General features: G+C 49.1%; 2 protein-coding genes across 6 annotated transcripts in view; one reads left to right on the top strand and one right to left on the bottom strand.

Moving 5' to 3' along the window:
- Slc39a11 (solute carrier family 39 member 11) overlaps positions 1–22654 on the bottom strand; it is a 441076-nt gene that overhangs the window by 396765 nt on the left and 21657 nt on the right. The window lies entirely within an intron of this gene.
- Sstr2 (somatostatin receptor 2) lies at positions 9117–19412 on the top strand. 2 transcript variants are annotated; one of them, XM_075989990.1, is made up of 3 exons: positions 9117–9745; positions 14093–15177; positions 15487–19412. In XM_075989990.1, exons 2-3 carry the CDS (start codon positions 14185–14187, stop codon positions 15532–15534), a joined length of 1041 nt encoding a protein of 346 aa, XP_075846105.1. In that variant the 5' UTR covers positions 9117–9745; positions 14093–14184; the 3' UTR covers positions 15535–19412. The 2 variants fall into 2 exon arrangements, with proteins under 2 accessions (XP_075846105.1, XP_075846104.1); XM_075989989.1 differs by having other exon boundaries at positions 9118–9745; positions 14093–19412.

Here is a 22654-nt window from a genome sequence, read left to right on the forward strand (position 1 = left end):
CACATAGAAAAGAAAGCAAAAAAAAAGTCAAGAAAAGAGGTAATCATTAACCCAGGGAAAACAAAAGGCTCTACAAGAAAGAGGGGCCAACAGAGGAGAGCACATGGCTCAGATATAAATATTTCCAGTTAGAAAAATGCAAACACTGGCTACTGATTTAATAGAAAGAGAGAGGTGAGAATTGGGAGATTTGGAAGTACTGAGTTGGGAAGTCAACAGAACCTAAAAAGAGAAAATTCAAAAAAAAAAACACAGAAGTGTACATGCACCATTTATAGCATTTAGGAGTAAATCAGGCAGGGCGGTGGTGGCTCACGCCTTTAATCCCAGCACTCGGCAGGCAGAGTCAAGAGGATCTCAGTGAGTTCAAGGCCAGCCTGGTCTACAAGAGCTAGTTCCAGGACAGGCTCCAAAGTCACAGAGAAATCCTGTCTCGAAAACATACACACACACACAGAGGAATAAATTAGCAGGGAAAAAAGGCAGAAATTATTGGAAGTGCTTGTCCTGGGGGAGGGTATCAGAATTGGAGGGATGGAGCAGGGCTGTGCAGTTTGTCCTCAGCAGCCCAACTCCTCCACCCTCTGAGTTCCTAAGACCGCTTCATATATAACTTAATAAACAGAAAGCTCAATTCAAAACCAAAAGATTTTACTGGCTAAACAAATCCTACTCCTGCCTTGTATTAAAGATTGGCTCGTATAATCAGCATATATTTTACTATATATACCCCAGTTATGGAAGATGATGTAAGTTTAGGAAAATTAACCGGGATGAGTCATCCAAACCCACCAGGCAGCCTTTCCCATGCAGGGCACCAAGCTGCCCTCCCTCCCAGCCCCCTACATCAAATAGCCACAAAGTCAGCTTCCACTAATTGCTTTTTGACAAACTGCCAATTTTGTGGCAATATACCAAAACCAGGGACAGAAACTGTTTAGACATAACAACCTTCTAAAGTCTCCCTTGAATATAGTGTAAGTGACCATGAGAAAACCCCTGATTTCTAGAAGAGCCACAGAAGCAGAGGCACCTCAAATCTAAATACTTCCCTGCATGTTTCCTGCTGAGGATTCAGGCTTGGGGTTGGATTTTATGGGATCCTTTCTTCCAAAAACACGACTGAAAGTTCGAGCTTGGGGCTTAGAAAACAAGATTTCTCCCTTTTCTCTGATATGCTTTTTTGGTTTGTTGACTGGATGGATGGATGGATGGATGGATGGATGGATGGATGGGCAGATAGACAGATGGATGATGGATGGATAACAGATGGTTAGAGGATAGATGGACAGACAGATAGATGGATCCATGGATCAGTGAATTGATGGATAGAAGGTTGGTTGCATGGTGGATGGATGGATGGTTCAATGGTTAGGTGATAAGTGATTGACAATGTATTTATAGATGGGTGAATGGGTGTTAAGTGGATGAAGGACAGAAAGAGGAATAGATGGATAGTGGTGGATGATGAATAGATAGAAATAAGAGTGGAGGATAGATGGAGGATGGATAATGAATGGATACTTGGATAGATGAATGAAAAGATAGACAGATGAATGATACATGAGTGGATGGGTGAATTGATGGATGATGAATGATGGATGGATGATAAATGATGGATGGATGGGTGGATGGATGGATGATGGATGGATGATAAATGATGGATGGTGGATGATGGATGGATGGATGATGGGTGGATGGATGGATAGATTTATGGATAGATGGATGGATAGATGGATGGTGGATGGATGATGATGGATGGATGGTGGATGGATGATGGATGGATGGATGGATGGATGGATGGATGATGGATGGATGGATAGATGGATGATGGATGGATGGTGGATGGATGATGATGGATGGATGGATGGATAGATTTATGGATAGATGGATGGATAGATGGATGGTGGATGGATGGATGGATGGGTGGATAGATGGATGGGTGGATGGGTGGATGGGTGGATGGATGGATGGATGATGGATGATGGATGGGTGGATGGATGGATGGATGACGGATGGATGGGTGGACTGATGGATATATGGATGATGATGAGGAGATAAAACTGCATGGATAGAAAATAGATTGGACAGATGTATAGATGAAGGCGCTTGTACTAACACGGGAGCACCACAAAGAGAGACGGTCTTCACAGGCATGATTACATTGTCAGTTGTGTGTTCTCTACTGGTGTTTTGCTTGTGCCAGTCACACTAGAGCTATACACCGAATGAACGGTTGCTATTTCTAAACAGTCTAACAGTCAACTCACACTCAGAACAACCTGTCCCAGAAAACTAAACATGCACCCAGTGTCACCGCTGCCAAACAGTTTTTTGTTTGTTTGTTTGTTTTTTGAGGTGGGGGGGACTTGTCTTTGAAAATTCAGCTTGGAGCTGAAACCACAAAGTTTAGGTGCCAGATCTTCATGTGGCAGGATGGACACAATGTTTAGATGCGTCTCGAGTCTCATAAGTTGCTTAAAATTTTTATATGTTATGCATATATATGTTGCATAAACATTGTTTCAGCTCTATCTGAGTGAGCTTACTGGGCCCTTCTGCTCTGATCCCACCCCCCTCCTCCAGTCACCTGCTCTGTCAAGTCACCTTGGTACCCTCCCAGCTCTTACCCGCCTCTCCTAGGTGTAAGGATTCCCCCTAAGCCTGACATCCCGTCATTCCAAACAGTTATGTGTCCTAGCTGGCAAAAACAGAGCCCAAGAATTATCATGCTCTCTCTAACTCCCAAATAAAGAGCCTTTCTGGAGAGAAAGATTGGGTGTCTGAAGTAGCATGGAGAAATGAAGTTCTGGCAGCAGCCACGGGGCTAATCTGTTTAGAAGAGATCCAGTCACAGGAGAGCAAGTGGGGGCAGGAGCAGGACAGAAGAAACGCACGGAGCCCGGTTGGGGGTGGGGGCAAGAGGAGACAATAATGAATTGCTGCATGAGGAAGCCTCCCCCGACCCTCCCTGGACTGGCCATCTGTTCTGGGGCCCCTGAGCAGGCGTGTACCGTGAAGCCTGGGGACTAGCAGCCGGACCACAGAACAAAGTCAGCCAGCCAGCTGTCCCACGAGGGAGAAGCCACCACTGAACCGTCGTTTTGTAAAGTGGCCAGAGCCCATCCCTGGGCATCGCCCAGCTGAACAAAGGCCTCTCCTGGTCCTGCAACTGAAATCCAGGGCTCTAGGGAGCCCACTCCTGTGTCACTGAGAAGGGTGAGGGTTTCCTGCCTCGTAGGCACTCAGGTAGCACTCAGCAGAAGCAGAAATAGGCAGGCAGCTCCTGGCAACAGCTTTTCAAGAGCCTGTGAGCATCCACTTGGGTAACAAGGCTCTTTCTATCGCGCGGTTGCCTCTGCCAGAAGCGGGGCACAGGAGGCACACTTGGAGTGTCAGCTACTTGGGAGGCTGAGGTAGAAAGATCCAGCGGTTCCTTTACTCCAGGAGACTGAGTATCTGAAGCCAATCCCTTGTAGCAGCTCATGACATTCTCCCGATCCATGGTGACTCTTCCCGAAATGGCACCAAGGCCATCATTTTGAGTCACTCCTCAAGAGTAGCAGAAGGACGGAGAAGGGGGAAGAAGAAAAAAAGCACAGCTGTAGAGAAGCCTTTGGGGTTCCATTCTGCAGGGCTGGAGGTGAGAGAACAGCGGTGGACCCTGTGAGGAGTTCTGTGTGCTCACGCCACCCTGAGGCCCGCATGGGAACTGCAATCTCTTTGGAAGCAAAGTCCCTTCATTCCAGAGTTCTCTTCCATTCTCATGGTAAACTGAGGTCTGAACATATGAAATTATTCCAGAAATAAGTCATTCGTGAGTATTATAAAAAGAAAACTTTCTTATATACTACTATGGTTGCTGTATTTTATTATTAGTTATTATTGTTCATTTTGACTATGCCTAGTTTAATAATTAAACTTTATCACAAGTACATGTGTGGAGGTAAAACATAGCTTACGTAGGGTTTGGCACTAGGCGGCAGCCCCCACAAAGGAAGGAAAATACCTGTCTATCAACTACAGTTACTGGGGCAGTTCCCAGCTTCGGCTTGCTGGGGACAGAGGTCCTTCAGCAGCAGAAATTACTCAGAGAGAGAGCCGAAGCCACAAGAGATGGAACATAATTCAGCACAAACCACCAATACCAAGCCACCATCTCCAGCTGGAGACCCTCCATGCGTCTGCGCCTCCCCCAAAAGCCATGCTAAAATGCAAACGAGTATCCCGTTAAAGGACAATGCCATTTTATTTGCCATAGAACAGGAAGAAATGGACAGGAACAACATAAAGGGAGGTGAGGAGATAGGGCAGGACTCCTACACCTCCTGACTCCTGGTTACACACAAGCATGTAGACCCCAAGAAGGAAGATGAATCCGTCTGAAGCCACCATTCATACTATCACTGAGACTAGGTAATAAGCCCTCATAACTGCACACACAGACAGAACCTCAGAGATCCATGCACAGTTTCTGAACCATTTGTGAGATGCTGTGCCTCTCATGTACCACATCATTCCTAAAAGACACAGCACGTTCAGGATGGCAACTGACCAGAAGGCATGGAGATATTGCCGTTCTGTCCTGTTCTGTCACGTGGGGCACAGGCTAGGTGAGAGATTCCAGAACTTTGGTCCGGTGCAGGAGTGCAAAGGTTTTCCAAGACCCCGTGCTTACCATACAAGCCCTACACAGTGGGGAGGCTCTCGGGCTAGACCACAAGGAATCCCAAAGAAGCACTAGAGTAAAGAGAGATCTGGGCACTTGGGGGCTGCCCCAGTACAGTCTCCTCCTATGTCCCTCATCTAAAACCAAGAGGTTTAGTTTCTGGGGCATCTCCAGTCCAGCTCACAGTGAAACCACCTGATAGCTGCAAAGAGCTGGGCTCCATCCCAGGCCTGGAGGCTGAGAATCTCTAAGAACAGAGCCAAGACAGTCCTCTGGATAAAAGCCCCAGGTGCTTCTTCTGCACAGTGTGTCATACGTCCCACTCTATAGGCAGCTGTCCTTTCTCCCTCCTGCCCAAAGACGAGCAGCAGGTCACACGCCCACACTGCAGACCATAACCAGACACTTCTGAGCAGGAAAGTGGGTCGGGGGAGGACTAGACAGCTGTCGGAGACGCTGAGTATCTGGGAACTAATCAGAATCCATCAGCAAAGACATCCTGAGGCTAAGGATAACTACAGACAATTAAAACCAGGGCTGGGCGTGGCTTAGTCCATTAAGTATTTGCTGTGTTTGAGGATGTGGGTTTGATCCCTAGAACCCACACTTGGTGTAGGGGAAGTATGGTAATGCATTGCCTGAAACGCCCAGTGCTAGGGAAATGGAGGCAGGTGGATCCCTTATTCATACGTGGTGAATTCTTCCCAGTCGGTGATTGCTTCAAACACACAGGGAAGAGGGGGGATAGACAGTGCCTAAGGAATGTCAGCAAAGGCAGACCTCAGACCTTCACATATATGCACGCACATGTGCACAGGGACTCTGACACACATGCACCTGTGCGCTCGCGCACACACACACACACACACACACACACACAGAGGGGGGGATGGGGGAGAAGACAGCAAAAGCTACCCATCAGGGGAATGGTCCCTCTTCTGTATAATCAGGATGTAGAAGATGGAGCTGCCCAAACTCTGTTGCTCTGGGGAACTGTACTGTGGGTATTCACACAGCAGGTAACTTCTGTCACTGGAACAAGAATCCAGCCTCTCTGTGCCTGGATGGTCCGTTCACACTAAGGGAACATTGATCACAACATAGGACTGCAGTGAGAGTTAGGTACCCAGGACAGCACACAGTAAGCACCCAATACACATTCAAAAACATCCTCAGGAAGGTTGCCAGGGCTAAGTCAAGTGTGAAGATGAAGGGGTAAAGGTCAACCAGCTGCTTCCTGCAAGAGGTCTTGAAATGACCATACTAATGGTGCCAGTGGCAGGTGCTGAAAGTCTTCAAGGGTCACTGGGATTATAGGCATGTGCTCCGTACAATGGGCCAGGAGAAATGATACCTTGTGGTAGTCTCAGTGGGCACTCTACACCTGCAAGGCAGGCGTGGTGGGCCGCTTCTCCTGAGCTGTCCACACTCTCCTCCTGAAAAGCCTGTGTCACGATGAGTACTCCCGTAAGCACTCCGGACGACATCTTGGAGACAGCTCCATCTTTCCCAACTCTCACCAAGGACTTGCTCCAGGCTAAGTGCACGAGAATCTTGTTATGTTACCAGGAATGGCATACTGGGGGAAGGGAGATGCTGAGACTTGTGGTTGGTAGGACTTCATCCCCTCACCCAACCAAATGGACTCTTGCCTTTCTCTTTCCTGACTGGATGGCCTTGGGCAAGTTACCTGGCCCCTTGGAGTCTGGTCTCCTTACTTACACCATGATGGGGCACTGGCTCTATACGTCAGAGGCTCTGAGGTCCCTCCTGGGACCAGCAAGGTGGGGAAGGGAAGAGGAAGAGGAGCTAGGAAAGGAATGCCAGGCTTAGGAGCAATTTCCAGACAGGCTCCACACTGTCCATCCACATAAAGAGACAAGGTGAAGTTGGTGCCAAGTCAGAATAGAAACTGCAAGGGGTGGGCAGAGAAAGGGGCTCGTGTTGCCCCTGGTGCATCTAAGAGGCCACTAAGCCTACTAGGTCAAATGGTTATATCTTTAAAGAAGTATGGTAATCATATGCCATATTTTCCAAACCAAACATTAAGGCTCGTGTGGTGGCACATACCTGCAATCCCAGCACTCGGGAAGCAGAGGCAGGAGGACCAGAAGTTTGATGCCAGCCTGGGTGACATAGTGAGTTCCAAACCACTGCACACTTGACATTCTGCAGCTCAGGGGCCTTGCCCTTTCTCCACTCACAGAAATAGGACGCACGCAAGGACAGAGACCATGCCAGACGCTTGGTCCACCATCTAACACCCCCAATCATTCCAGCTCTCCTCCTGGGGTTCACATTTTCCCCTAAGCCTAAGTGCAATATTTGTTCCCACCAAATTGATGTCAGAGGAACAATTTCTCCCCCCATTTAATTGATAGTGCCTCTAAGCGACCAGACAGAATGACCTACTTGAGAGTTCCCTGGTCTCTGTTGCCTGCTGAGCTCCCAGGAGGTGAACTTCGCCAAAAGAGTGTGCTAAGCCCTGGCCTGGCCCTTCGGTCCATTGCCATTCTTCATTTCCTGCCACCTAGTGCCCTTCTGATAAGCGCAAGAAGGGAGAAGGCTGCCATCTCATTGCCTTAAAGATAACAGAGAAGTCAGAGAGAAGGTTACCTCCCCCACCCGCGACCCCTGTATTTTTCTGGCTCAAGGTTTTTTTTACTTCGTTCCTAAATGAGCTGCTGAGGAAGGCCAGGAGAGCTGCAGATTGCTGGGACACTGTCAAAAGAGCAGGGCATTGTCAAACAGGGAATGGAACTCCATGTTGGGGGCGCCCAGCAAAGCCCGCAGCGATTTCAAAGAGTTCTTCGGAGGCATTCACGGGTCGGGGGAGGGGAGAGGCACACACGAGGAGGACAAAATCAATAATTGTTCTAGGTGACATTTTCCGCTGTCAAGGGCAGTGCTCAGATCTCACTGGGTCAGTCGCACAAGAGATGGGCGTGTCTGCAGTTCATCCACGGGGCTGAGTTCGCCAGACCTGACTGAGAGAGCGCTGGGGTAAGACTTCACAAAGGGTGTGAAGGGTGGGATTCCGTTGGGTGTGCTCAGCACGTTAAAAACACACAGAAATGCTCCCCAGGTTGTTTGGGAGAGGAGTGTTGAGCTGACTGGAGCAGCCTGCTTGCGCTGGTGGTGCTGATAGGAAACCAGAAGTATAGAAGCGGAAAAAACTGTACACCGCCCCCTGGGGGTCGCCTTGTGTATAGGAAAGGGACCCACTGAGAAGCAGGGGTTTCTCTTTTGCGTGAGTTAGTTTTCTAAACAATCCACCAACTGGGCAGCAACCCTTGAAGAGCTTTTTACAAGGTCACGCGAGACCTGGGGGAAATCTGAACTCAAAATGGGCACTAGCTTTTCATTCTTCGCTGTCCCTGAAAGCCGGCTGGGGTCACTGGTTTTAGACTAGAGGTGGCAATATGCATCCTAGCAGCTGTAACACAGGGATGGGAGGTCTTCTCCTGAGCTCATTCCATGTCCCTTTTCCCCCAGGGTCCCTCCCCTCTTCATGAGAGCTGCACTATTCGGCCCCTCAACCCTGCCCCATAAAAATCTAAAGGCGAGCTGACCCCTAGTGCTACTGCGACCTAACTGAAGCCCTAGTTCAATCTCTACCAAGCCCACAGGGTCCAAACTAACCAAGATCTCACAGAGATGGTGCCAGTGAGCGCCTGTGAGTGACTTTGACTTAGAAGCAGTTCCGCCTGCTTCTACCTTCTGGCTCCCTTTCGCTGTCAGAACTAACCACCGGCAGAGCCCAGGCCTCTCTGCAACACACGTAGTTCTGGATTTATGCTTTGCCCAGATGAGCCCACAAGCCAATAATAAACAGGATGGCCGGATGAGGTCAGCTAAGACCACAGAGAAAGCTAATTGGGGTTTGCTTTCTGATTTCCCATGCTCTAGGAACTATCCGTGTGTGTGTGTGTGTGTGTGTGTGTGTGTGTGTGTGTGTGTGTGTGTGTGTGTGTTGAGAGGGAAGGGAGGCTATAGGATTGATTACGACTTATTAAACTATTGGAACATCGACTGAATCATCACAGTCAAAAATAAATAGCTGCAACTTGATGCGACACATCTCCCACTTCTTGCTGGTCCCTCTTTTCTCCCGCAGAGCGACACAGCCGCGTAGGAGGAGCGGTTGGGCTGGGTCAAACCAGCAAGCACTGACTGACAGGCTAAATTAAAGCTAGGAGAGACTGTGCGGCCCCGGGGCCTCCGGTTGGGAGACCTGTCGAGCCCCGCGGAGCCCCTGCTGGCTGCAGGAACTGAAGCCAGGTGCGGCACACACACCTGCAGGCGCTTGCAGCGGGAGACCTGCTTGCTGTTTTCACACACACACACACACACACACACACACACACACACACACACACACACATTTTCTCTTCTGTCCTTTGCCAGGATCTGCAACCCGTGCGCTGTGTCTGGGACTAGTCCGTGGTACGGCACGGCTTTGTAAACTTGAGAACATGACTTAAAGGTCCCGGAGCAAGTCTAGGTCACCCCAGCCCCTGCGACAACTGCCTGGAATTTGTTGGGTAAAATCGGACCGAGTCTCTAAAATCGGAGAAAAATCAGCGCGGGTCCTCACCGGGAGGAGTCATAGGGACATTGACATCGCTTCCCCCTCCACCAGCATCCAGGTCCGCTGACCCCTCCTCCCCGGGTGCCCTAGGTCACCCGCAGGATTCTCCACTCTGTTCACCGGTGCTTCAGGACCGGTGGGCGGAGCGAAGCTGCTGTGACGTCACGAGCAGGGGGCGTGGGGAAGTGTGCCCAGGGGCTGCCACCCGCCTGGGCCAATGCAAGCTGTGCAGCCACCGGCGCGCTCGCGAGGCCACCGGCGCCCAGAGCACCAGTCCGCTATTGGGTGTCGATGATCTGCAAGCCAGGCTAGCTCTCTCGAGGTTCAGGCTAGCTCTTTCAAATGCCAGAGGGGGCTCGCAGGAGCCAGCCAAGGAAGCTGAGAGCCCAGGAGCCAAGCTACTGCACTCACCGGCGCACGACTGGATAAAGGACAGCTTTGGGGTGCTGGAGAACCCAGAGAACCGAGTGTTCGTGGAAAGCAAGGTGAGGGGTGTGTGTAGTTACCCGTGTGTGTGCATATGTGTGTGTCACAGAGAGATGGTGGGAGCGACGAGCGCACTTGGGCACCTGCGTGCATCGCGCTAGGGATAGAGCGCTGATCCCAGCGACCTGTATATTGGTTCCGGCGCTCAGTTCTCTGCTTTTGTGCCTTTGGAGGTGACAGGTAGAAATGAAAGATGCGTATCCTGGCGTCACGGGTGGAAAGGTAGTATATTCCAGGACGGATTGGTCCGCACAGCCACTACCCAGGTACGGTGGCGTGTGCTCTGCGAGCCTGACCGTCCGGTTAGTAGCTGTGATGGGAACAACTTATATCCTAGCCACCTGCGAAACAGCCCCGGTCCAAGGAAAGCGAGACCAGCTAGAGGAGAAGGGACGTGCCAGGTGCCGCCACAGGGCTCCTGAGTTCATACCCTGAGACATAAGTTGCGGGGAAACAGGGGATAGAGACATCGCAGAGAGAGAAGGAAAGCGGGTTTTTCCGTTTTTGTTTTGTTTTTGTTTTTCTTCCATCCCCCGATGGGGAGGCAAACCAGATTCGTATGCGGTCAGGTCCCTCCTACACCCAGCCGCCCTCGAGCAGAGACATCTGTCTAGATAGGAGAGAACCAACCACTGAATGGTCAAGTCCCCAAGCGACTGTTGGCGCTCCTCGCTGTCCCTGGCACCTCAGTCCCCTCTGCGTATCGAAGCTGGTTGTGCGGGCGGGCACCATGGTCCACTCTCTCTACAATTTCCTGGAAATGGTGGGAAATCCTTTAGGGAACAATTTGTTTCCCGGGTCAGCGAGTTGTTGACCCCAAATATCCCTATCCCTGGACTAACTCTGCGGTCCAGAGGCTCACTTATCTTCCTCCCACCCACCGGCCAGTGCTGAGGGGCACTCTAGCGCCATGCTGAACCACACAGGGCTGCTGGTATCGGCTCAGTGTCCAGCCCCAGATTTTTCGAGCAGAGTGGGGGTGGGGGCATCTAGCAGATTTAGGGGAGGGGGTCTTGAGGGATCACAATAGAAGGATGTTGGGAAGTCAGTAAAACTAAAGCTGGGTGGAATCTCAACCATCCCACCTCAGAATTCATGGGCTAGGGAGCATACGGGAACAAGAGAGGCTCCCTGAGACAGTGGGAAACCCTCCTCTAAAACAGAGCCAGGACTCTCTCAGGGGAAACCACCCACCAAGCCATGGCTAGTGGCTGAAAAAAAAAAACAAAGCAAAAAATCAGACTTCCTGGTGCATTTAATTTAACCACAATTCAACAAGTATCGACTGGTGGCATTAGGAATTCTCTTTCGATGAGACAAACGCAAAATGAGGAGCAATCACTTGGAGATGTTAGGCACCGGACTAGTTATACAGGACCCCCTAGGTTTTAAGTTCCTGTCTTCCTTGGAGGAGTCCCCCCTCTTCCCAGTGGGGTTTCCAGCATATGACCTCCACCCACCTCCAAGGCTCTGAATCCCTGTAGGGCTTACCTTCCCAAAGTGGAAGTGTGTCTCAGCCAGTTCCAGAGAAAAGCGACCCCCACCCCATTCATTCTGCACAACGGGCATAGTTAGAACTGAAGAATCACATTGGGCCCTGTACCACCACCACCACGCCTCCTCCTTCTCCTCCTCTCCTCCTCCTCCTCCTCCTCCTCCTCCTCCTCCTCCTCCTCCTCCTCCTCCTCCTTCTCCTCTCCTCCTCCTCTCCTCATCCTCCTCTCCTCCTCCTCTTCCTCTCCTCCTCCTCCCCTCCTCCTCTCCTCCTCCTCTTCCTCTTCCTGTCCTCCTCCTCCTTCTCCTTCTTTCCTCCTTCTTTCTTGGCTCTAGGTATGAACTCTACAGCCCCAGGGGGTTCTTCAGTCTCGGTCAGATACTGAAGTTTGCCCTCTCATGGTATATAGATGGCACGAGCTAATGATTACTGAAAGGTTCCTCTGCATGCAGCTTGAATAAGATTCTGGGTCTGTAGAATTAAGGAGCTGGCAAGATGGGGAAAGAAGAAAAAAAACCGAACAGTGGAAATAACCCAAGTTAATCTGGGGATACAAAACCAGTTTCTTCACATCTTCTGGCTCTAAGAGCTGCCTGCTTATACTTGCTTACCCAAGGCAGACACAAGGCAGTGGGTCCCCAAATTACAAACGCAAAATCTCCGACCTCACTGTACCAAATATGGGCTGGAAGAATTAATGCAGAAAGAAAAGCCAGGCACCTGGCAGTACAGAATGAATCGGAGGCAGAGGAGGGCAAGGAACACCTGCCTGTTGCCGGCTACGTCTTTAATTTCTCTGCAGTCTGCGCCAGCATTAGGCATTGATTCGGAAAAGTATGCTTTGGGGAAAGATGTCAGGCAAGAGAATTAGTGGTCCTGTATACTCCAGTCCTTGACCAGCTCCTCTCTTCCTGGATGGACCCCTACCCTGAGCTCTTGCCTCACTCTACATATACACGAGACCCAGCCCCCAAATTCCTGAGAACATCCCCCTACACAGTCAGGGAAGGGCTGTGTCCTAACATCCTTTGTTCATGGCCCTATCTCCACGCAAGTCACACGCTATAGGACTTGATTCCCTTGCCTGTCTCCCCTGTTGAAGTGTTAGCTGCTAGAGGGGGTTCCATCACAGTGGCCCCCACCCCCATGATGTTTTATATCTGTGGTAAATCAGTTAATTATAGGTTGAGCTGGTGTTTTACATCTTAGGCCAAGCCAACAGCGTTCTCATTATCTTCTCAGCATGGAGGTCACTTGGAGTCGGTTGCTTTACACTAAGCTCAAGTACCCAGCCACGGGTTTCCATCCAGAGAGCATCAGCCAGGTCACATTGAAAATCCCAGATGACGTGGTGCCAGGTGGCTCATGTTGAAGTACCCACTCCACCAAGGATTTTAACTCTCTGTGCCTCAGTTTCCACTTTTTTAAGTGAGGGAGGACAGTATCCACAACTCCCACATGTTTAGGGAGACAAAGGGAAAAACGGGTGTGGCCTAAGGTCGTCAGTTTTTAAAAGCCTCTTTTGACTTTCATGAAGAGTCTGTGCCTGTTACCTAGCCTCTGTTTTTGCCCTAATCTATTGACTGCAGGCAAAAGGCCACCCCTGAGGGAGTAGAAACTTCAGGAAAGGGCTTTCCTAAGTGGGAGTCTGGTGGGGAATGAAGGGCACCAGGCATTGGGGAAACAAATCCAAGCCAAAAAACAGCCTGAAGCCCACATTTTTAAAGTGGGGGGGGGGCCGACTCTAACTTTTAATACTGAAGACTCTAACTTGATTCACTGTGTAGGCAGGTTTCAATAAATTAGAGATAATGAGACAGTAGAGGGGCTAACATTTATGAGGCTGTGATTATGAGCCTGCACAGTGCTAGGCATTTGCATATACCTTCTCTTGTTTAACCCTCATGACACCCCCATGTTGACAAAGGAAAGAAACAGCAGTTAAGGGCTGGGCATGAGGTCACGTGGGGCTCAATCATGGAGCCCAGATTTGTTCTTCCTTTAAATTCTTGGGTTTTTCCCACCATGGGAGTCTCTGAATGGAACTCTCCCAGGCGGGCATCAAGCCAGCACGGGATTCTGCACAGGGCTCAGAGTGATGGTGTCAGAGTCAGACCCCTCCAAGATCTGCCTTTTTATAGTCTGGACCAGTCAATTCCTTAGGGGTCAAAGTCCATGTGTTTGAAGCCATAGCCTTTCGCCTCACGTGCGTCATCAAAGATGATGGTTTAACTCAAACCCTTCCCCCACCATTTCCAAAGACCTCAAAAAGTCTGCAGGCTGACAGGCAGGCTGGCAGCTAGATGAGAAAAAAAAAAAGAAAGAAAGAAAACTTGCTTTTCAGTTGAAAGGCACATCTAAAAGAACGAGGCGAGGTAGCTCACCCCAAGCCCTGGCAGCTAAGACAGGGAGAGAGCCCTGATTGCAAAGCCAGCCTCAGCTACGCAGCAGTTCTAGGCTAGCCTGTCTCTAAAAACGGGGGGGAGGGGTGGAATGAGGGAAAGAAGGAGGGAGGGAGACTGGGGAGATGGCTCAGTCAATAAAGCACTTAACTTGCAAGCAAGAGATCTGAGTTCAATTCCAGAACCCAGGTGGAAACTGCGGAGACATGTCTGTAATCACAGCGGTGGTGGGGAAGACACGAGTGGGTCCCTGAAGTCTAGGCTACATGGTGAGAAACAGACTCAAAAAGGGGGGAGGGGTACTGTGCCTACACACACACACACACACACACAGCTGTACACACATGAAGACACAAAAGAGAGAGAATGGTAGGAAACTGTCTAAACATGGAACACGGGAGTCTAAATAGCTTGGGGACTTATGGTCACTTTTCTCTTTCTCTTCCCAGATGTCACAGTAGAATCTTGGCCCCCAGAGCCCACCAAAGTGAAAGGAAGATCTCTGATCTCTGCTTGGTTCTAAGCTGACTGAAAAGCAGCCATGGAGATGGCATCTGAGCAAGGCAATGGGAGTCAACTATGGATACCCTCTCCATTTGACATTAATGGCTCACTGGGGCCAAGCAATGGCTCCAACCAGACCGAGCCGTACTACGACATGACAAGCAACGCGGTCCTCACGTTCATCTACTTTGTGGTGTGCGTTGTTGGGTTGTGCGGCAACACTCTTGTCATTTACGTCATCCTCCGCTACGCCAAGATGAAAACCATCACCAACATTTACATCCTCAACTTGGCCATTGCGGATGAACTCTTCATGCTGGGGCTGCCGTTCTTGGCCATGCAGGTGGCACTGGTCCACTGGCCCTTTGGCAAGGCCATCTGCCGGGTGGTCATGACTGTAGATGGCATCAATCAGTTCACCAGTATCTTCTGCCTGACGGTCATGAGTATCGACCGTTACCTAGCTGTGGTCCACCCGATCAAGTCAGCCAAGTGGAGACGGCCCCGGACAGCCAAGATGATCAATGTGGCTGTGTGGGGCCTCTCTCTGCTGGTCATCCTGCCCATCATGATATATGCTGGCCTCCGGAGCAACCAGTGGGGGAGGAGCAGCTGTACCATCAACTGGCCAGGTGAATCTGGGGCGTGGTACACAGGGTTCATTATCTATGCCTTCATCCTGGGGTTCCTGGTACCCCTCACCATCATCTGTCTTTGCTACCTGTTTATCATAATCAAGGTGAAGTCCTCTGGAATCCGAGTAGGATCGTCCAAGAGGAAGAAGTCAGAGAAAAAGGTCACCCGCATGGTGTCCATCGTAGTGGCTGTCTTCATCTTCTGCTGGCTCCCTTTCTACATCTTCAATGTCTCTTCCGTGTCCGTGGCCATCAGCCCCACCCCTGCCTTGAAAGGCATGTTTGACTTTGTAGTGATCCTCACCTACGCCAACAGCTGTGCCAACCCCATCCTATATGCCTTCTTATCTGACAACTTCAAGAAGAGCTTCCAGAATGTTCTCTGCTTGGTCAAGGTGAGTGGTACCGAGGATGGGGAACGGAGCGACAGTAAGCAGGACAAATCCCGGCTGAATGAGACCACAGAGACCCAGAGGACCCTCCTCAACGGAGACCTCCAAACCAGTATCTGAGATAGCCGGAAACCCACCATGCAGGCACACACACAAGCCAAGCCTGCCTCCAGGCAGTGCGTTTCCCACTCACCTGCTTCCTGCCTCCCCACCCATTCTAGCTGGCTTGTTCTACATGAGCCCAGTTCAGAGGACAGGATTTGAGTCTATTCCGCTGACTACTTCTCCCTTAAAGTGAACATTTTCCTGCAGGCAGACAATTCAAAGCCTGGAGAAGAGGACATCATTGCCTGGGTGTGACGTTGAAGAAAGCAGCCGCCCAGGAGAAATCAGGGGGAAAAAAACAAACAAACAAAACTAAACTAAACCAAAACCTGTGAATATGTGCTTATACACTACGTAATCTCGTGATCTGATATTTACATTTGTATATTCCTACCTAGTGTCTTCGGAGCCAGCACATACATGTCCCGTGATTGTAAGCTGAAGTAGTTAGTTCGTGTGTGTCTAGTATAGGTGAACATGTACCGCAACACTGAACCTAAAGAAATGGACCCTCCACGACAAAACCAATCAAGTTTAAGCTTCCAGCATCTCTCTTGCATGGGCCTTTCCCAGACCCAGGAGGAGCATGAGCGGTATGTTCATATTATAGTATGTTTTTGTAAAAAAAAAAAAAAAAAAAGAAAGAAAAGGAAAGGAAAAAAAAAAAAGAAAGAAAAAGTGGTGAAAGCAAGGTATTTTTGTATTGTTCTTGCTAGAGGGCCCCTAAGCTAAATAAGTGTCTTGCCTCACAGGTGCTGCCCCTGAGTCTGGACGGTTGTTTCAACAATTTCAAACAAGCTAGGTCCGAGTAAAACAGAGAGGAGCGCACTGTGAGAGTCGGAATACAAATGGGAGTTCGCCTCTCGGATACAATCAGTTACTCATTTACCCAGAACTTCAAGGGTCGGAGTCATTGACCACTGTGTTTATCAAGACAAAGCATGCTTTGTTACCAGACTGAATTTTTCTCTCCTCAGATTGCTTTAGGTTTACTTAGGGAGACATTGGGGAAGGGGTGGGATCTGTGACCTGAAAGGTAAAAGACAGACCATGATTCTTGCGGGCAAACAATTTGCTCCCCAACATACATACACACACACACACACACACACACACAAACACACACACACACAAATGAGAAGAAAAATGAAGTAGAATTATCCCTTTAAGAGAAACCTGGAAAGTGTTTTGTTTTTAATGCCGGATAAGACTTCTTAATGAAAGAAAACAGAAATGTAACTTGACAGCTCCTCAAAGGTGGTTTGGGGTCTTGCTGTTGTTCTTGGTTTTGGGGGAGGCTGTTCTTTCTTCCTGTCTATGTATATGTGTGTATTTATGCCTGTGTTAGTGTGTGTGCATGTGTATATGTGTGTTTGTGTGTGTACATGAGCATGTGTGTGCATGTGCCCATGTGTGTGTAGGTCAGAGGCTGACCTTGCTGTCTCCTTCCATTATACTCTACTTTACTTACTAGGCAGGGTCTCTTGCTGAATACAGAGCTTTCCAGTCAAGCAAGCCAGCTTGCCTAGAGGATCCCATCTCCAACCACGGAGCTTTACAAACATGCTGCCATGTCCAGACAACCTTTACATGAGCTCTGGTACCCAGATTCAGGCCCTCACACAAGAGCATCAAGTGTGCTACCCAAAAGAGCATCTCCCCAACTCTCAAAGGAGTTTTTATGTCATTATTATTAGTGGGGAGGGGGCATGCTTACCATGGCACATGTGTGGATGTCAGTGGACAACTTCATGGAGACGGTTCTTGCCTTCCACCTCTTTAATGGGTTATGGGGATCAAACTCAGGTCACCAAGCTGGTCCAGCAAGTCATCGCCCTATCTCAAAGACAGTTTTAAAGAACTTTATGCAAAGCTGGGCATTTTGAAAATCACAATACTGAGACTCAGGAATGTGTATAGGAAATGTTCAATCAAGACCAGCTAATGGAGAATATAGTTATGTGCAGGGCATGGACTGGGAGCCCCTTTCTTCACAGGGATAGCTACGTCTCCTCCATCAGCTGTGCACACGTGTGGCCTCTCCAAGCTGTCCCTCACACTACCAGTGGTTTTTGTTTCCAGCTATGGATGGATTTGTATACAGATGACAGGAAAAGGTCCAGCCCTCGTCCCTTGGTTGATCACGGCTCTAGGAGATGAAGAAACACAGGTGCAGGTGTGGGAGATGCTGTGCTCTCTGGGTTTTAGAAGCATCACTCTCAGCATCCCACACGTAGACTTCAAATGTATTTTAAAATGTGCTTTCTTCTTCTGTCTCCTTAAGGACTATTTAGTGGTCACAATGGCTGACTGCCCTGCCTGTGGCTATCCTCCCTTAGTGGGCCACCTTAATTCTCAGGCTACGTCACTCATACCACCTGGCTCCCAAAAACTACCGACTATGGCTTAGGAAGATACATTCATTGGGGATTTATGCTAGACAAATAAATTTACCCAAAAGTAAAAGCACAATCATAAAACAAGACTACAGGGACAGTTGTTGCAAAAAGACAAACATATACAGAAAAATCCCAGACTGTTACCAAAGGCCAAGTTAGCTACGAGTCCAGCTTTGGGCGGGTTTCTTGGCAGCCATAACAAACAGTGGTCACTGCTTCTTTTTCTTTTTAATGCTAACAGGGAAAAAATGGAAAGAAACACTATAGATACAACTTTATCATTACAATCAGAAAATATTCGTCTTGAATAAATGTCTTTTTTTTTCCACTTAGGGAAATCTCTCTAGGAAACCCAGAATGGATGACAGTCATTCCAAGAAGATAGGTCAGAGTAACCCTATAGTGTTCATGCTCCCAAAGCTTGGTAAATTGTCTCCAACAAGGTTTTGATCCTAAGCCACCACCAATACCTCAAGATGGACCGTCTAAGTGGTGTCTGGGGTACTCAGCAACAGAGAGGTCATTGGAAGGCAGGGAGAAGGGAACTTTAACACATGTGGTACAAGGCCGGGAGGTGGATCAGTCCAGGAAATGCTTGCCTCGCAAGTTTGAGGACCTGAGTTCAATCCCTAGAACCCACATGAAAAGTTAAGGGCAGTGCTTACATTCCAGAAATGGAGAGATGGGTGGTGGAGAGAGCTGGACCTCTGGAAGTGCATCAAACCAACCAGCCTGGCCTAAGCGGCGAAGGTCCAGGCCAATGAGACCCTGTCTCAAACAAAAAGTAGATGTGCCTATGGATCAACACTCAAGGCTTTCCTCAGACACACACACACACACACATACACACACGTCCAACCCATGTGCATTTGTATACATGAACACATACATACAACATAAACACATACCACATACACATACAAATAACACACAACACATAATATACACAATACACAATATATACACATACATACCACACACACAAAATACATACATACACACGACATACATACCAGACACACATACATACAAGCACACATACAAGATGGATGCTTAATTCTCTACAGATAAGCAGTCAGGTCCTATGATATGAAAATTTATGTTTCACCTGTTAAAGCACCTATATATTTTAACTAAAAATTTAAAATATATATTATTTTATATGTATGAGTATTTTGCTTGCATGTCTGTCTGTATACCATGTGGATGCCTGGTACCTGCGGTAGCCAGAAGAGGGCACTGGAGTTTCTGGGAGTAGAGGTACAGATGGTTGTATGTGGGTCCTAGGGATTAAACTTGGGTCCTCTACAAGACCAGCCAGTGATGTTAACCCCTGAGCCATCTCTCCAGTCCCTGAAGCATCTTATTTTTAAAGATGACTTGTTCTCTGGATTTCTGTTATCCAAAAGAGGAACAAAAAAAAAAGGATGTTAACACAATTTTGGTTCAGAAAGTCACTCTTAGCTTCAACTCAACATCGTGAAGATAAGTCCTCTGGAGCTGGGGGTGAGACAATAAAAAGTAATCCATCGGGGCCAGAAAGAAAGCTCAGCAGTTAGGAATACTTGCTACTCCTGCAGAATACCCGATTGGTTCCTAGGACCCATGCTCACAGTCTAGCTCCACGGATCTGATGCCCTCTTCTGGCTGCTGTGAACACCTGCACGCAGGTGCACACAAAAGCACACACATGAGTGTAATTTAAAGTAAAATAAACCTCTTTTTTTTTTTTAATTAATGCCTCAGATTGAATCTGTGATTCCCAATGGTCTGATGGGTTTTGCAAACTACTTCTCATCTCCCATTAGTGGGGGTTGCTAAGGGCTGATTAATCCTGCAAAAACTTAGCAGGAGACACACTGGGCAACGCTATGGCAGTGGGGTGCTGAATGACCTTAGCTTTGATTTCAGTACCAGACAGCTGAGTAACCTTGGCCGTGGAGCTGTTCTGTGTGAGGTTTGTGCCTTAGCTTAGAACATGCACTGATGACGTGAAGAGGTCAGTGGAGGGGACAATGTGGACCAGCAGACAGGAGCCTGTTTGCTTACATGGATCTGATCTCTCCGTGGGCACAGTGCAAGCGCTGCTCACTGAAGCTTCTGGCCCCAGCTTTCCTAGAGGTGTTCAGTATGAGCCCTGGGGTGTGGGAAGACAACGGAGGCTGACAGCCATGTCCCCGCCCCCAAGCAGCTCCGATGGTGACGGGTCAATGAAGGGAAGTCACAATGGGTGAAAGCCAAGCTTTTCTGCCTTGTTGGGGATATACAGCAGGAGGATCCAAGCGGTTGGGGTGCATGTTCGGAAAGTGATTAGGGTTCCTAAGTAACAACTTAGAACCAATCACTTGTCTCATCCACATTTTTGCCAGCTTCCAAAGACTGAATTCCCCAGCAAACGCTCCATCAAAGCAATCTTCACATAAGAGTTTATTTACCCTCTGTGAATAAATTCCCATTGGCATTCTCTCTCTCTCTCTCTCTCTCTCTCTCTCTCTCTCTCTCTCTCTCTCTCTCTTGAGACAGAGTTTTCTCTGTGTTAATAGTTCTAGCTGTCCTGGAACTAGCTCTTGTAGACCAGGCTGACCTCAAACTCACAGAGATCTGCCTGTCTCTGCCTCCCGAGCCTGTCTCTGTCTCTGCGCCACTACCACCCGGCTTGTTTTTGTTTTTTTCCAGCAGCTCATCTAGGGACAGAGTTCTGTTACAGAGGACAATCTTTCATAGCTGTCGTTACTTATTCGATTCAGCAACCACTGGGCAGAGAATACTGTCTCGAAGACAAAGACTCCCCGATGGCCATTTCAACACCAGCCCACCCCTTCTGGCACTCAGAGGGGCTGACCGTACTAGCGGGTGAGCTGCTTGTTGTCCTAGAGATGTCTCTGGCTGTTCGTATCTGGACTCTGCCTGAAAACAGGGCTAAATATTAACCAAGCCCTAGCGGAACCCACTGTAAAGCATTATTGATTCTCCTAAGATAGAAGCGAGGGTAATGTCATTAAAATGAAATGCTGGGGTTGGCTCACCTGGTCCAGTGAGCACCTGCCTCCCGGTGGACCAAGACAGGAAGCAGGAGGGAGTCAAAGGCACAGGCTAGGCTCTCAGTGCACGGGTACAGAGCTGACACATGGATGGGGACAAGCATCTGTCTCTTCCCTGGCATCGGTGGGGAGCAGAAAGACCAGACTTCTTTCCTGGGAGACCGTATCCAGCAGGAAGAGCTACTCACGCCTGTTCCTCTTCTGTTCTGCTGCCACCGGGACCGGAAGCAGAAAAGAAATGTCCTGGCTTAGAGAGACAACTGTCTGGCCTTTTTATGAAGCCTGTTAAGAGATGTGATACAAGGGGCCGGAGAGATGGCACAGAGGCCAAGAGCACTCTCTGCTCTTCCAGAGGACCTGGGTTCCAAGCATGGTGGCTCAAACAACCTGTAACTCCAGTTCCAGGGGATCTGATGCCCTCTTCTGGCCTCTGTGAGCACCAGGCACACATGTGATACACAGACAAACATGCCAGCAAAACACCCAAAGGCACAAAAAAGATGGGGGAGGGGTGATGCAAGGCCCACCCCCAAAGGAATCAGAACTGCTGCGCCGTGGCCCGGTCCACTCATTATTAAGCAGCAGGGGCCCCAGTTGTCTAAGCAGTGGAGAAGGTTCCTTGACAGTACAAGCCACCAGAGAAAGTAACATGGAGGTCTACAGAGAGCCCAGCCTAGGGGCGGGTCTACTAAATAAAGCCTTGCTAGCCCTGCACACAGCTCCTCACAAAGTAGACACTGTAAAGGGCCAGGGCAGGGACCCCAGTGGTCAACTTCTAGAGTCCCTGGAGCAAAATCCACAATTAGCCATCACACAAGGACAGCAGGGGCCAGTCATTCCTCATCAGTAATTCCTATGCCTTGTGGGGGTCTGGGGTAGCAGTCTTGTTCCCGGGTAAGGGAAGTCATTCATTTGAAAGCAAAAATACATAGAGTTGACGAAGAGTATGAAAGGCTGGTCACTCTGTGGTCAGCCAGCATAAAGCATACCCGTCCAACAGCAATGCTTCTCCAGAAGAAAAAAAAATCATTGAAGACAATTTTAAATGGGTCCCCCACAAGGACAGCATGTGTCAAAGTTTTTGTCAACTTGACATAAACCTAGACACACCATGGAAGATTCCTCACCCAAGGAGTCACCTTCATTGGGTTGGCCTGTCGGCGTGACTTTGAGGCATTTTTCTTAATTGCAAATTGATGTCAGAGAGCCCAGCCAACTGTGAGCAGTGTTATCTCTGGGCAGGTGGTTCTGGGCTGTATAAGAAAGGTGGCTGAGCAAGCCAGGGGGAGCGAGCAGGTTAGTAAGCTTGGTCATCCGTGGCCTCTTCTGATTGGAGTGTCTGCCTCAGCCTCTTTCGTGAACTGGTGTAAGCAAATGAACCCCTCCCTCCCCAAGTTGCCTTTGGTTGTGGTGTTTATCACAGCAACAGAAGCACACTAGGAGAGCATCCTAGATACCCCATGTAGGAGAGCATCCTAGATACCCCATGTAGGAGAGCATCCTAGATATCTCATGTAGGAGAGCATCTTAGATACCCCGTGTGGGAGAGCATCCTAGATACCTCATGTAGGAGAGCATCTTAGACACCCCATGTGGGAGAGCATCCTAGATACCCTGTGTAGTAGAGCATCCTAGATACCCTGAGTAGTAGAGCATCTTAGACACCCCATGTGGGAGAGCATCCTAGATACCCTGTGTAGTAGAGCATCCTAGATACCCTGTGTAGTAGAGCATCCTAGATACCCTGTGTAGTAGAGCATCCTAGATACCCCATGTAGGGGAGTATCTTAGACACCCCATGTGGGAGAGCATCCTAGATACCCTGTGTAGTAGAGCATCCTAGATACCCCATGTAGGGGAACATCTTAGACACCCCATGTGGGAGAGCATCCTAGATACCCTGTGTAGTAGAGCATCCTAGATACCCCATGTAGG

Source organism: Microtus pennsylvanicus, chromosome 11 (assembly GCF_037038515.1).
Source record: "Microtus pennsylvanicus isolate mMicPen1 chromosome 11, mMicPen1.hap1, whole genome shotgun sequence".
Classification (NCBI taxonomy): Eukaryota; Metazoa; Chordata; class Mammalia; order Rodentia; family Cricetidae; genus Microtus; species Microtus pennsylvanicus.